The 16,323-nt window shown below is 39.9% G+C and overlaps 1 protein-coding gene across 1 annotated transcript; it reads left to right on the forward strand.

Moving 5' to 3' along the window:
* Positions 1 to 14,787: 14,787 nt before the first annotated feature.
* Positions 14,788 to 15,891, forward strand: LOC149221730 (uncharacterized). Its single transcript, XM_089387462.1, has one exon. It carries the CDS (start codon positions 14,788 to 14,790, stop codon positions 15,889 to 15,891), a length of 1,104 nt encoding a protein of 367 aa, XP_089243588.1.
* The last annotated feature ends 432 nt before the right edge of the window (positions 15,892 to 16,323 follow it).

Below are 16,323 nucleotides of genomic sequence, written 5' to 3' on the forward strand. Positions count from 1 at the left end.
TTTATATATATTTATTTAGAACTCTAGTTTATTATTTTTTATTATTATATTCTCTTCATTATTTGTTATTACTATATTTCGTTTATTATTTATTCACTTGTATATTAATATTATTTTATTTTATTTATTATTGTTGTTGTTGTTGTTGTTATTATGGGGCATTACATACTCCCTCTCTTTAAGGAACTTCATCCCGAAGTTAAGTTTAAGCTTTTAGCTTTTTATTTTATTTTATTAAGTTATTTATTACTTCACATTTGCCCTACACCTTCTGTTGAACTAGTCTAAGCAGCAAGCGTTGAAAGTTTTCACATCACCAGGGAAATCCCAAGGAATCTTTGTCCTTTTTTCCAACTTTTGGAACCATGCGTAAAGCCTCATAGGTCTGTACCATAGCCTAAGGCTAGCCCTAGGCTCGTGCATAGGCTCAGATCTCATCTGCCCCAAGGAAGGCACCCGACTCAGTACTCCATGCAGTAGTATTTCAGGCATCTCGAAAGGCTGACCCACTCCCTCCACACTCACTAAGGTGCACAACCCCATACATCGAAGTCCTTACACCCCCACTAGACTTTGACATCCCAATCCAATATCAGGCACTCAACCTCCTCAAGATGGTCCCATAGCCCCTCAAGAGCTATCCATCAAGAGTTATACAAGACAAAGGAACCACTGACATATGTAGTGTTGATTGAGTATGTCCCCACCCATATGGTGTTACATATTCTCCCTCACAGGTATGGGATCCCACGATATCATCAAATAAACTGGCCCTCTCGGCCCATTTGTGGAGTTCCTGTCAATCACCACATCTCAACATGCAACCAATGCATTAGTTATAATCATAGTATCATAGAAAATAATCCACATGCCAATTCTTGCATGTCATCATGATAACATAAAATCATTGTTAATCACCACATTCCAAATAATAACGAATTGCATGCTCATGCATGTCATAAAATCATCATATCATGAAACATCATCACAACATTATACTTCAAATCATAACAAAGAGAAATTTTAACTCATAAATTGTGGTTAACCCTCATAAGTTATAACATCAACATATTAATAGCAAAGATATATCATGACATCACATAATAAATGAACCACGTGTCAATATCATAATATCATGATCCCTATGCATACCATATCCATCATAAGCATACACCATCATTATCATAACAAATAAATAAATAAGTAAAAATACAAAACTTATATTATCCGGTAGGATAGTTTACTAATTGTCATTGACTTCTTATACTTGTTGGTGAAACTTCCACTCACTCCCTTAGAGTGTCTTTTATAACTTTTTCACTATTCACCATCATCATTCCAAGTTGGTCATGGTTAGGAGGATTGTAGTATCTTCACTAGAAAATTGGCAAGTTCATCATTTTCCCTTCTTGCATAAGATAACTTTATTCAAATATTACCACCAACTTTAGGGATCAACTTGGAACTTTCCTTTTATTCTTAAAGCCCTTGACAATATACTACTTTTTTTTTTCCATCTACTCTTGTGGAATTGCACTTCTATTTTCTTAATCACCTATAAGTTCTCCACATCTTGTATAAATAGTTAGTGTCATCTTTACTTTGTTAAGTTGCATAGGCTAGGTAAATGAGTTAAGTGATGGTATAATATTTCACATCTAATGACCTTGCCTTAATGTCCATAATTAGCCCTTTATTACCATTCTTTCCCTCTTCAAGAGGTGACTTGCATAACCTTAACTATTCATGCAATCACTAATACATACATCCATGCATTTCTCTCTATATTAAAATGACAAACTATACTTTAACTAGAAAATTCAAATATAAAAATAATTTATAATCTTATTATATACAACTCAAAAATCTATTTTTTTTTAAAACAAAATAAATAAATATGAAATTAAAATAATATATTTAAGCCGATAGGCCTTCCTTTGAAAGGGACTTTCGTCGTCCCTTTGTTTCTCATGCTGACACGTGGCGCCTTCCTTTGAAAGGGACTTTCGTCGTCCCTTTATTTCTCATGCTGACACGTGGCGTCGGGAATAGAGCGGGCATAACCGCAGAGTTCTGCAAGCGAGCGGTCATACTCGTCGTGTATTCATGGATATTCATGAAGGCGGTTCTGCGGCTAAATTCGTGACGTTTTCTTCGGAAGCTTATGCATTCATAAGCTCCAGTAGTAATGGCGCATTGTGTTTTCGGAGAAAGATGCATATGGTAGCATCTGTCCGTTTGGTAGCTACCCAGTTATGCGGTCCCTATTTTGCGGTGCACAGCTGTTCTGCGATGCACGATCAACTGTTCTGCGGTTTCCGTGCTTCCATGACTTTACCGGCAGCCTTCTTGGATCAATCTCACAGAGTATAGCAGTGTTCAAACTGACAGAGGAGCCTGGTTTGACAATCTCACGAACGGATAACGGAGCTGGAAATCGTGAGCCGGTGTTGTTGTTTAGAAAACATCTGCACAACATCATTTCTTCCAGGTCAGGTCCTTCTTCAACTACTTTGTTTCCCTTTCCTTGCCATATCATCTCTCTCAGTCCTGTTTTGCTTCCTAGGGATTTGCTGGACGGACTGGCTTAATTTTCACTGCTTGTATTCTCAGAAGCCCGGGTCCATTCTCTCTGTTTGCTTGGGCAATTGAAATTGAATTTGCGAAAATCAAAATAGACAGTTTGGTTATCCCTATACCTACCGAGACCTGGCCTATGACTATCCCGATATCTTTGATGATACCTACCGAGACCTATTTCACTATTCTACTGTGAGATTGTCCTGAGACTTACCGGGACTCTATGGTTATCCCCGGACCTGCGTTATCCCAATACCTATCTTGTTAACTGGGATCTCTCTTGCTAATTGACCTTTCTGGCCTACTGGCAATGCATTCGAACCCAGCTCTTGATTCTCTACTGCCTATAAGACAATTTGTTCGAATATTTTGGTGAGGAAGATTTGAGAGTAGCCCGAGTTACCAAGACAGCTATGAGCGAAATTGTAAGTGAATTGATTATGGCAATGAAAATTTGAAGATGTTAGTGTGGACCTCCCAGACCTCCCAAATCACCATGAGAATATCGATGCCTAATAAGCACGGATTTTTGTTTCCCTTTCCTTGCCATATCATCTCTCTCAGTCCTGTTTTGCTTCCTAGGGATTTGCTGGACGGACTGGCTTAATTTTCACTGCTTGTATTCTCAGAAGCCCGGGTCCATTCTCTCCATTTGCTTGGGCAATTGAAATTGAATTTGCGAAAATCAAAATAGACAGTCTGGTTATCCCTATACCTACTGAGACCTGGCCTATGACTATCCCGATATCTTTGATGGTACCTACCAAGACCTATTTCACTATTCTACTGTGAGATTGTCCTGAGACTTACCGGGACTCTATGGTTATCCCCGGACCTGTGTTATCCCAATACCTATCTTGTTAACTGGGATCTCTCTTGCTAATTGACCTTTCTTGCTAACTGGCAATGCATTCGAACCCAACTCTTGATTCTCTACTGCCTATAAGACAGTTTGTTCGAATATTTTGGTGAGGAAGATTTGAGAGTAGCCCGAGTTACCAGGACAGCTATGAGCGAAATTGTAAGTGAATTGATTATGGCAATGAAAATTTGAAGATGTCAGTGCGGACCTCCCAGACCTCCCAAATCACCATGAGAATATCGATGCCTAATAAGCACGGATTTTTGTTTAAGCCCTCAAAATCAAAAATTGCAATGCATCTTTAGCCAACCTTACGTTTAGTTTCCTAAATCTATCAAACAATCAACTGTCTGGAACAGTCCCCAATAGCCCTCCCCATCCACCCTGTTTGATCGAGCAGTTTATAATGTCCAAACTGACGAGATGGAATTTTCGAGCTTATTGTGTGCCGGCCCATATGAAACCTGTGCTTATTGTATTAAGCTTGTGCAGAACTCCTTGAGGTAAATTGCCAATGTGCATCCAGTATATAGGGATGCTATGCAGAACATGTTTTACCAGAATAATACGCCCCCAGGGATATCCACCAGTGACACCACATAGACATGGAAACAATTATGTCAGTAGAATTAAGATACAAGCCCAATAGGTAATCAATATGGAACCAGCAGAAGAGTAATAAATTATGTATAGCATCTATTACTCTACTCCTGTTCAGGCTTATACAACATTTATTACTCTGGCAGAAGGGTATATATTCATTGTCCAATATTAATACATAGTTTGGGAATCTGAAATTCCAAAGCAAAAACAAGGATACTCTGAAAAGAAATCATAAAACAAACAATCAAACAATTTCTGGGAAGCTCACTGCATTCCATCCGGGTAGACATGAGTTGTTCCATTGATAGCACCAGATAAAGAGGTAACGTTCAGAACCTAACCTTCAAAACTGTTATAAAATCCCTGGAATTCCTGCATAAAGATAATTCTAGCATCGTAAAGGCGAAACTTGTCAACTTTTCAGCATTGCTACCCACGGGATAGCAAATTTAGGCTGAATAATAGAGTGACTGGATTACTTGTTCAGTAAGCATATTGTGCAAATGGCTGGCATACAGATCAAAAGACAAATTGCTCTGGCATACCAAAAAAATGCTCTCACTTTCATTTTAATTTTAATGGAGTTATTGTACTTTAGAGCTAAGAACTTCCTTCAACAACATGCCCTCGTATACCTTGATCTATCCAGCAATCAACTCAAGGGGAAAGTCCCTGCATCTTTAGCCAACCTTACGTTTAGTTTCCTAATACGCCCCCAGGGATATCCACCAGTGACACCACATAAATGGCTGGCATACAGATCAAAAGACAAATTGCTCTGGCATACCAAAAAAATGCTCTCACCTTCATTTTCATTTTATTTGGAGTTATTGTACTTCAGAGCTAAGAACTTCCTTCAACAACATACCTTCTGCAACACGAGTTCCCTTCAACAACATGCCCTCAGATACCTTGATCTATCCAGCAATGTAGAAAATCTACAGCAGTTCAGGACAACTTGCCCATGCCACTGTATTAGATGAAGCAAAGTATCCAATAATCATATTGAGAAACTAGATCATTTTCAGAATATATACTCTAGGCTAGCAGGCTCTCATGATAAGTAGTGGCACTTCTATCAAAGTATCTGGTGCTTGTTAGTTGCAGGAAATGAAAATATGGTCCTTTATCGTTGCCAGCCTTTGGTGACCATAAACCAGATTCTCCTCATTCAAGGAAGGAATGCCTAAAAAAGAAATACGTCCTTTCTTTTGCCAAACTCATGCGCTTCCCTCCTTTCTAGGGTGTATTACACTTGAAAGGAGTATAGTATCACCATACCCTTCAACATAAGACCCTGCACCAACTCTCCATCGTAGCTATCACAACATGTGTGTCAGTCAGGCTTCTTTTAAACAATCAATGTCCCTGTTAAGGGTTGTCACCTTAGCAATAACCACCACCAAATGAGTTGTAACCTTGGCTTCCACAACTAGTAGAGTCAAGACAATCCACCTGCTAGCGTGACATCTAATGCAACATCCTTCTATTCACTTATGCTCTGTGTGCTATAGGCATTGAGGTCAATGTAGCAATGATATGTGGCAGTGAAGAAATTTGTGCTCAAGGTAAAGAAGTAGTTCTGCACATGGTATGTCACCTTACAAGCCCTTCAATAGTAGAGTTTCATTGTAAACATTTGAAATTGTGCATGGTTCTACTCCAATAAGTCTGTGCTTCATTAATGCCTAGAATCATGTGCTTTTAATATCCAATTCAGACATCATGCACTGTTCATAGAATGGTAAGTGCGTGCATAATTAGTTGTAAAAATGCAGCCCAACATTACTTCAGCCATGGTTTCCAGCATGCAGGTATATAGCAGAACCTTGTGGAAACAAAATGGATTCCAATAAATATGTAGCTTCACCCAACCAACTTTATATATACATACACACACAGCTAGAACAGGTATAAACCAATAGTCACACCTTCCTAGCAATCCTCAGGCATGTTAGATCATGGAACAAATGATGATGGTTGTTAGTTGCAGGAAATGCAAATATGGTCCTTTATCGTTGCCAGCCTTTGGTGACCATAAACCAGCTTCTCCTCATTCAAGGAAGGAATGCCTAAAAAAGAAATACGTCCTTTCTTTTGCCAACCTCACGCGCTTCGCTCCTTTCTAGGGTGTATTACACTTGCGAGGAGTTAAGTATCACCATACCCTTCAACATAAGACCCTGCACCATCTCTCCATCATAGCTATCACAACATGTGTGTCAGTCACCCTTTTTTATAAATCTACACGCAGGTGCCTTCTTTTAAACAATCAATGTCCCTGTTAAGGGTTGTCACCTTAGCAATAACCACCACCAAATGAGTTGTAACCTTGGCTTCCACAACTGGTAGAGTCAAGACAATCCACCTGCTAGCGTGACATCTAATGCAACATCCTTCTATTCACTTATGCTCTATGTGCTATAGGCATTGAGGCCAATGTAGCAATGATATGTGGCAGTGAAGAAATTTGTGCTCAAGGTAAAGAAGTAGTTCTGCACTTTATTAAATATTGCACTCATACAATCATCATCAAGGACTATCAACTTCGAATTGTACAAATGTCGAATCTGGGTAACCATATAGCCTACAGGTGCAACATGCTATCTTATTTGCAACATGTATTATTAGCAACCTATGCATGGTATGTCACCTTACAAGCCCTTGAATCATAGAGTTTCATTGTAAACATTTGAAACTGTGCATGGTTCTACTCCAATAAGTCTGTGCTTCATTAATGCCTAGAATCATGTGCTTTTAATATCCAATTCAGACATCATGCAATGTTCATAGAATGGTAAGTGCGTGCATAATTAGTTGTAAAAATGCAGCCCAACATTACTTCAGCCATGGTTTCCAGCATGCAGGTATATAGCAGAACCTTGTGGAAACAAAATGGATTCTAATAAATATGTAGCTTCACCCAACCAGCTTTATATATACATACACACACAGCTAGAACATGTATAAACCAATATTCACACCTTCCTAGCAATCCTCAGGCATGTTAGATCATGGAACAAATGATGATGGTTGCCTAGCTAGGATCAACTCCACTGCATTACTAAGATGTACATAGTTAACGTTTAACTCATCATTGCTACCGAATTGTACCTAAATTTATTACTAGGTCAACTCATCCCATGCAAATGCCAATATTATCCAATGTTGGGTAAGCCATGTGCAAAACCATTGGTGTATGACTGCTACCCATGGAGTTCATGATTGGGTTCAAAATAGGTATATCATGCCAGCCTCCCTAAAGTGAATATGGTAAAGTGTCAACATACAGAGTTTACCTCTGAAATTTGGGAGGCAGGGACTGTAACACCTGTTGTGTCAGCCCTATTGTTGAGCACTCACCCCTAATTTCCTCTGTGGTGAACATGTCTCCAACATCGACATCTGCTGGTTTCCAAGGAGAACACAGTCCGTAGTAGGGGCAAGTTCTCATGATCTATCTATTTATTGGGCTGAGGCTCCTCCCTATTTCTCTTCAACATATGTCATTCTACTTTGAATTCTGCATGTGTGGTGTAAGAAACTGACATACTAACAATACTAGTAGACAAAACACGGTGTGAGCACACATTTTCAAAGAAAATTTTGATTGTCCACACCTAAGGATAGGTAGGAGGCGAGGTCATTGAAAGCCCTTCCTTGCAGTCCATGAAAATACATGGGTTGGCAAGGCTAAAATTATATTGAAACTGCCCACATTCTTTCCCCTTTCACATCATACTCCATTTGCCTCTTTTTAACTTTGTACGAAAAGAAAATGGGAATTGAATTACTCCTCTTTTTCCAGATCGTTGCATTTAGATGGGTTGGTCAGGCTGCAAATAAATAGAAACTGCCCATGATAGTCTGCAATCTGGCCACAGTTGTGTGACTGATGGAATCTGATTGTTGTTATGGTCTGGATGCTGTTTTCAGGGTCCTGTTTCTGACAAGAGGGAGGACCCAGATAGCTCTTATTACAAACATGAGCTTGGCCCCAGATAGTTCTTCTATATGCCTGGACTGAAGGAATGTGTGAACTTTCAGGTTCAATAGCTATACATGGTGTTTGAATAGCGTGTTCGCTATATGCAATGGCTGCTATTCAACATATGTTTAATGAAAGTGATTCCCTATAATGTGCAAAAATGCACAAGCACAGTGAGTACACCCGAATATAGCATATTAAAGAAAAAAAATTGTGCCTTGTTCAGAAAATAGTTAATATATCATAAATTATGCACAAGATTCACAAAAGAAGCACACTGCTTCCAAGTGATGGGTCTCACACTGCCTGCCCTAAGTGTGGGCACTTTATGTCGATGCCTCCAAGGCCTACTAATATGAGCCACTTATAAAAAATTATTACAAAGCCATAAGGAGTCCAGTCAGCCTTTTAGAAGGGTCTGCAAAGGGTAAATTAAGTGAGCGAAATACATGGAAATTGCCTTGATTGAACCACATCTCTTAATGTGTAGGATCAGTATTAGGATTGGCTGGGAAATGTTCCTATTTCATTGATGTTTTGACGGTACTGTAAGACTATAAGGATCTTTGAGCCGCTTGAGGTACTTCCGAATTTGCACAATATGTAGCTTGTCACTGAATCAAATAACAAGCATTCTGTTAACGTGGTCTACCTTGGGTGGTTAATATGAGAGGTTATTCTCCTCCCCGTGTAGGTTGTGCCCTTATTATTGTTTCACCATCAAAAGTTAGCCTTGTTAGATTAGATTCCGCATTCATGTCACATCTTCTTTGACTAGAATTTTGTGTTGTGATGAAATTGATGAATTGCAGGTACTCCTATCACGGGAAAAAGAAACCTCCTGTTAATATTATGGAGACAACCTTGACAACGAATGCCATTCCTCTATTGCTGAATGGTTGCACCGAGATTCAATCACTACTTCAGATAATCGATGTTGGTTCTGTTACCTCATTGAAAACAACATCCTCGCACTTCCACATTACTCTATCTGATGGAACACATCAACATAAGACTTTGCTACCATCTGCATATGGCCCACAAGTTGCCTCTGGAGACATCCAAATTGGCTCAATAATTCTACTTAAAAAAGCAGCTTGCACAGTGCTCCAAAAATCCTCGTAAGGCCCACCATTTGAAATCACCCTCTTTTACTTTTTCCCTTCTAAACGCTTTTTGCATCAAAAGAAGGAAAATGGAATCTTCATTAATTCATTTCTCATTTGTTTACATAAGGTCCATCCGAGTTGTTGAGCTTGAAGTTGTGAAGCGCTCAGCAGCATTGATGAAGGACGCGTCGACGCTGCAACATGCACAGGCGGGTTCAGCCCAATTTAGCTCTTTGTCAGCTGAAGATACCTTGCCCTCTATAGTTACTCTACCAACTACAACAGTTCCATTCACGGCACTCAACCCTTACCGAAAATATTGGTCAATCCAAGGTAGGGCATCTGCAAAGACATCATTGAAGGCGTACAACAATGTGCGAGGCTCAGGAAAAGTTTTCGGATTTGACCTTATCAACCGTGATAAGGAAGAGATCCACCTTTCTTCATTTGCCGAACTGGCCGAATCTCTTTACAATCTAATTCAGGTTGGGCAACTATACATTGTCTCAAATGGCACAGTGAGAGAAGCAAATCCAAACTACAACCACCTCAAGAACAAATGGGAAATTTACTTGTTTGCTGCTTCCACTATCAATCCATGTCCTACAGATGATCCAATGTTTCCTTACCAGAGCTTTCACTTCAAGACTATTGCTGAAGTAAAAAGTGCAACTCCAAATACAAATGTGGATGGCATTGGTGTTGTTACATCCACGTCACCTGCATCAACAATTCGATGAAAAGATGGAAGTGAAACATTAAGGAAAACACTCATATTAAAGGACAAGTCGGGTTTTAGCATTGATGTAACATTATGGGAAGACCATTGTGACTATATAGGACATAATCTTTCTGAATTCTACTCTTTCGACAACCCACCAATTCTTGCAATCAAAGGAGGTCGCATATCTGAATTTAATGGCACCACAATAGGGATGATACCAACAAGCACTCTCACAATAAATCCACAAGTTGAAGAAACTCACCAATTACATGCATGGTTCCGTGAAACCGGCTATAGCTCTTCTTCTCCATCTTTGAGTAGAAACTATGGTGTTGCTTCGAAACGTGCCCTACCACGAAAGACGTTTCATGAAATTGCTGGCATGCAGCCCTCTGATAAAGCAATCTGGGTTTCAGTTCGAGCAACAGTTACTGTTATTCATATGGAAGACTTCTACTTTCTAGCATGTCCATTAGATTTCAATGGAAAACAATGCATGAAGAAGGTTGTGGAGCATTCTAACAATCTTTGGCATTGTACAAAATGTAATGGTGACTTCCCAGAATGTGACTACCGTTACAAACTGAAAATTGAGCTACATGACCACACCGGGAATCTACAGAACATCACAGTTTTCAATGATGTAGGGAACGAGCTCATGGGCATCACGGCAAAAGACCTATTCCTACTTTCTATCGAACCAACTGATCTGCAGGAAATTTGTGGCCGGATTTCAGGGCACCGCTTCCAGCTAACACTTTCCATTAAAACAGATTACTTCAACGGTGTTCAACGCTTGCAACCAATACTGATCAATTCAGAAGAAATTCAATATACCTCTGCATGCAAGGAAGCACTCACTGACATTCAAGCAATGGCCACTTCAAAACGACCTATTGTTCGCCGCCTTTGAACTGTTTCTTAGGGCTTCATCTACCACGCCTGTTTGTACATAAACAAACATTTCCACACAATTAATTGTCTCATCTTGTTGTAAATTACACACCCATGTTATTATGATGCAACCTGTAGCTTTCAGTGCAAATACTCTCTTCCAGTCATTCCAAAATATGTATGTTTGCCATTTACATTTTACACAATATAGATATCAACATTTGTAAAGAGTTACTACATATGTTTCTCGTTCTTTGTCTACATGCTATACATTGATCTCTTGCTTGCTAAGCTATTCATTTTATCGCTCAAACATGTCAAACAAATTTTTTTTGAAGAAGAATGGAATGAAATATTTTTAATCTTGTTTCTCTCCTCGCAATGATAGATGTTGAAATAACATATGATTTCATAGCATTCCTAATTGCATGTTTTTCCTTCTACCTAATCTACCTACCTTCACTGATGTTGAAAAAAAAATAATTTAAAAAAATAAATAAATTAATTAAATCTATGTTCAAATATAATGTTTTAATTTCACAATGGATGTACACCCAATAAATGAGATACCAAACATGCACTACTTGTTTATGAAAACTAACAATTATTACTTGTACTTGTTTAGATATGCCACCAAACAATCAAATTGCGGCCAAAAACAAGCGGCGGCATATTCTTTATGCACAACAAAAGGACCGAATAAATGCACGCTGTCGACTACTTTATGAAAACCACAACAACCCTACTACTTCCTCTACATCCCTTCCCACCTCAAATGCTCTCCCACCTATACAAACCAACCCACCGCACATTCATCAAATCCAATATAACCCTCCCCTTAATGAAGAACACCGTCGCTTTCGAGAAAGGATTGATGGACTTTCTACCTTGCATGTTTGCACAATATGCAAGGAAGCATACCCAGGAATGAAAACAAAGCTTTCCCACAGTAGACTCTCTTGTTTTCATTGTGCATCATCTAAATCTACCAATCGTTTTTCTGAACTAAACAACATGGACCCTGGAGAACAACCCAGTGTCCTTCACCAATTAACACAAGTTGAAGAAATGCTCATTGCACGTGTCAACCCCATTCTACAAGTCACTCATTCCCGTGGTGGTCAATACAAATATAGTGGCCATACAATTAGCTTCCCTCAAGACATCACCACTATTGCCAAATACTTACCCCGGATGCTGTCTGACTTAGACATCCTCATTGTGAAAAGGCAAAATCCATCTGAAAAGGCTTACGAATTCTTCGTTTGCAAATCACGTGTCCTTGCAGCCCTTGAATACAAAATAAACTATGACCCTTACTACCATGATGTTCAATTGAATCCATCTGCAATTTTTGTGCTACCAGATCACCCTACAGACATTTCTTCTCTTCTCCACAGTGTAACCACCTCCTCTTTTGAACCCCATCAAACCACTACTGATTCTACTTATAATCTTGATGTCATGCTACCTCCATTAGAAATCCAACCCTCTTCTTTCGTTCCAGTCCTCGCAAATTCATGCACTGAGCGTGACCACATTTTTAACTATTTGCACTTGACCCATTCAAGTTCAACAAGCTCTATCGATTGGCCTCCAATATCTTTAACTGCTATAAATGAATACAACACCATCGGCCTCTTTGCCATGGCATTCCCCACACTCTTCCCTACAGGCATCGCAATGATCATGCAACCAAGACTTACAAAAGTTGAAATGCATGAATATGCTTTGCACTCGCTGCACTACCATGATAACCGCTTTGGCCAACACCGAAGATTCCGCTACTATCTTTATAACATTCTAATGCGCCACCGTAGCCAAGCAACAACCAGTGTTTTCGTGAAGAAGTACATTGAGAACAACTTGCCAACAACGGTTTCAGACCTACGCCAGTGTCTTCATGACTCTCCAGATTCACGATTGCCAGAGCAAATAATGAGGTTCGGTTCAGCTCTACGAGGAACACGATCTTTCTGGAACAAACGACGATCTGAGCTGACTGACATGATCACGCAAATAGGAAGCCCAACATTCTTCTTCACTCTCAGTGCAGCTGATACTAAATGGCATGACTTGCACACGATCATGCCCACCAGTGTTCCTTCCAATTCAGTCAACCCCTTCCAATGGAAAATCCAAAACATTATTAAAAACCCACATCTAACAACCCAATATATGCATTGTAGATTTACAATTTTCCTTGAAGAAATCCTTCAAAAAGGCCTCCATGCAACCGACTACTGGTGCAGGTATTATTTAATATCCACTTCCCTCTAGATTAATTTTATACATTGCGTATACATGTATTAACCAAATGTAACCTTCATATTATATTCAGATACGAATGGAAACATAGAGGATCTGCACACATTCATGGCTTCCTCTGGCTACAAAATGCACCAGACATGGACACACTTGATTGGGACAATGCATTGGAAGTTGCTAATGCACAGAAATATTTCGACCACTACATAACTTCTTGGAATCCACGTCAGGCAGAACACCGAACTATTCCGCTTCACCAGTCAACAATTCATAGCCCGTGTCTCCTTGACACAGCAGCAATATTCGCAGCCAATCAGTTCGAAGACTATACAGAGCTCGTCAACTGCGTTCAATGTCATACAAAGTGTCATGAATCTTCTTGTCTTCGTAAGAAAGACAATGTGCTTAGCTGCCGATATGGAGTACCGTGGGAATTGAAGTCCACTTCTTCACTATTCATTGATGATAAAGGTCATAAAACCTACGTCCCTGCTCGCAATGATGAAAGATTGAATATTCACAATGCCGATCTACTCTCTATCTAGAGAGAAAATGTTGATTTCCAACCAGTCCTTTCTCGCCATGTTGTATTGAAATATATTTCAAAGTATGCAACAAAAGCAGAGAGAAGATCTGAGAACTACCGTCAAATGCTATCACGGCTATCACAAAGTGCCCTCCCAGAATCTCCTACTGGTGGTGTCATCCGAAAACTCCTTACAGAAACCATTGCAGATAGAGACATTGGTGCACAAGAAATATTCCATATGTTACAAAAGCTACCTCTCTCTCTTTGCAGTCGTACATTCCATTCTTTGAATGTCAACAGGGCTATTTTCAAACGTGTTTCGCAAGATACTGAAAATCCTGGTTCGGCACCAAACTTTATCGTTGCATATATGAACAGGCCTACCTCACTAGAACCCCTGCCCCTCCTTGAAGCTGCTCGCTCGTGGTCATATTCTGCCCAACGGAGAAAAAACCACTGGAAACACATATTCCCCCCAATGATTGTACATGTCTTGCCCTGTTACAATGTCATTCCTTCCTCTACTAATCCTTCTTATGCCACCTTCTGTTGGAGTGAATTACTCTTGTATTTCCCCTTCCGAACACTCCCTGATGATATTGGTTCAACTGATGCAGAAATTATTGCACACTAGGAACAAAAAAAGGTTCATATACACCATGGCATTTCCATCGAGAACCCGAAAACCCACAAAGCCCACCTACTGAAGATCAAACTACCCCACACACCCCCCCTGATTCCATGCAGATGAATGAATGGCAAATCCTCTCTCAACTACACCCAGGTTACAATATTGCAATTGATGACCTCGACATGATTGGCTACCGCGACTTCGATGTCAACCACAATTGGTCACAAAATACTGTCCCTCCCCCCTTGCAAGAAACTGCCATCAATTTCATTGAATTCAACCGCTCAACCATTCAAAACCAACATCATTCTTTTTCCAACCTTCCCCATGATCATACATTATCCCCTACCCAAAACATAGCTTTTACCACTGTTTTTTCACACTTCAAAACCCCTTCGCCAAAATCCCCACGCAAAATCATCGTACAAGGAACAACTGGCACAGGAAAATCCCATTTGATTAAATGTCTGCACCAAGCATTTGTGGAAAACTCACCAGCAAACAAGAACCCTTTATTGTTACTTGCACCAATCGGCGTTGCAGCTTTCAACATAAATTCCCTCACAATTCACTCTGCCCTTCGTATCCCTATCCAGACAATGCATCCTCTCGAAGGCCAGCCGCTCCTACACCTGCAAGAGCAACTCCGTCATGTAGAATACATCCTCATTGATGAAATGAGCTTTATTGGTCCAAAAATGCTTTCTCGCATTGACGATCGTCTAAGAGAGGCATTCCCTCTTCATCGGAATGCACCATTTGGTAATCGCTCAATTATCCTTGTCGGAGATTTAGGCCAACTACCACCTGTAAAAGACATTCCTTTATACGCTGGGACATCGCGTGGCACTGCACTTTGGCGCAGCTTCGACATATTCATAACACTTTCAACCGTTTTCCATCAACAAGGAGCTAGCCCGTCCCAGGTTGCTTTCTGGCAAATACTTGCAAATCTTAGGAATGGAATATCTACACTTGAAGATTGGCAACACCTAATGTCAAGAACAAGTTCATCTCTTACACATGAAGAGAAATGCACATTCGAAGAATCCATGCACCTATTCGCAACAAACAACGCAGTTGTCTTGCATAATAAGAAAATGCTTAAAAAATTGAACATCCCAGTAGCGCTTTGCTCTGCGGAACAACAAAGGCAGAAAACTCCTACTACAACAGAAGATGAGCATCTGCCTGCAAAGGTGCTCTTATGCAATGAACAAAAAGTTATGCTCACCAGCAACTTATGGGTACATGCAGGCCTCGTTAATGGCGCGCTTAGGAAGGTCATCTCAATATTTTATTCAATTGACTCAAAGCCCCCAGCATTACCATCCTTTGTGGTTGTTGACTTTAGACAATACAGAGGAACACCGTGGGACATTTCACACCCAACATATGTACCCATTCCTCCCATCACAAGGGGTACACGCCGTCAGATACCACTTCAAACGGCATGGGATTTAACGATACACAAGTCACAAGGAATGACATTAGACAAAGCAACAGTGGACATCGGCACCAGAGAACGTCAAGGGCTAACATTCACTGCAATTTCAAGAGTGCGGTCACTAGCAGACATACACATCAATCCAGCATTCCCATTCTCCTGCATTGCACAAATGCACAAGAATCCATATCTTAAGCGTAGACAGCAAGAGGAATCATTCCTTGCATCAAAATCTATTCAGGATAATACACTTTAGCCAATCGTACAACCTGTCTTCCAGAATTACCCACATGGTAAACACCACTCACTACATAACCAAGTTTCACATAGATTTGCTTGCTATTACATTTAGTTTCATATGATTTTATACTCGTTTGGAATCATTTAATTTATTTTGAATATTCAAATAAAATCGTCAAACATATTCATTGTCACTTACAATGTTTCCTTTTTGGATGGCAACAGGTATGGATACATGCTACCTACGAAGGTTGTATGAGTGTTGCGAAGAAATTCAGCAACAGGAACTTACGTTACAAGATATGCAGACAAGGATCTTGCCACAACAATCAATGCCACTTTACCGTTTGCGCCCAGCCATTAAGTTGTTAAAGAAAATAAGGAAAATACTTAAGATAACAATTCACATCCATGAAAGGGATGCACACAGGCAAATGCGCCATCAATT

The sequence above is a fragment of the Pinus tabuliformis genome, chromosome Q (assembly GCF_031772625.1).
Source record: "Pinus tabuliformis cultivar Carrire ecotype Pingquan chromosome Q, CPIR1, whole genome shotgun sequence".
NCBI classification, from domain to species: domain Eukaryota; kingdom Viridiplantae; phylum Streptophyta; class Pinopsida; order Pinales; family Pinaceae; genus Pinus; species Pinus tabuliformis.

Bases quoted from the DNA above. Each gene is read 5' to 3' on its own strand.
- LOC149221730 (XM_089387462.1), top strand. From the start codon at position 14,788: ATGCATCCTCTCGAAGGCCAGCCGCTCCTACACCTGCAAGAGCAACTC.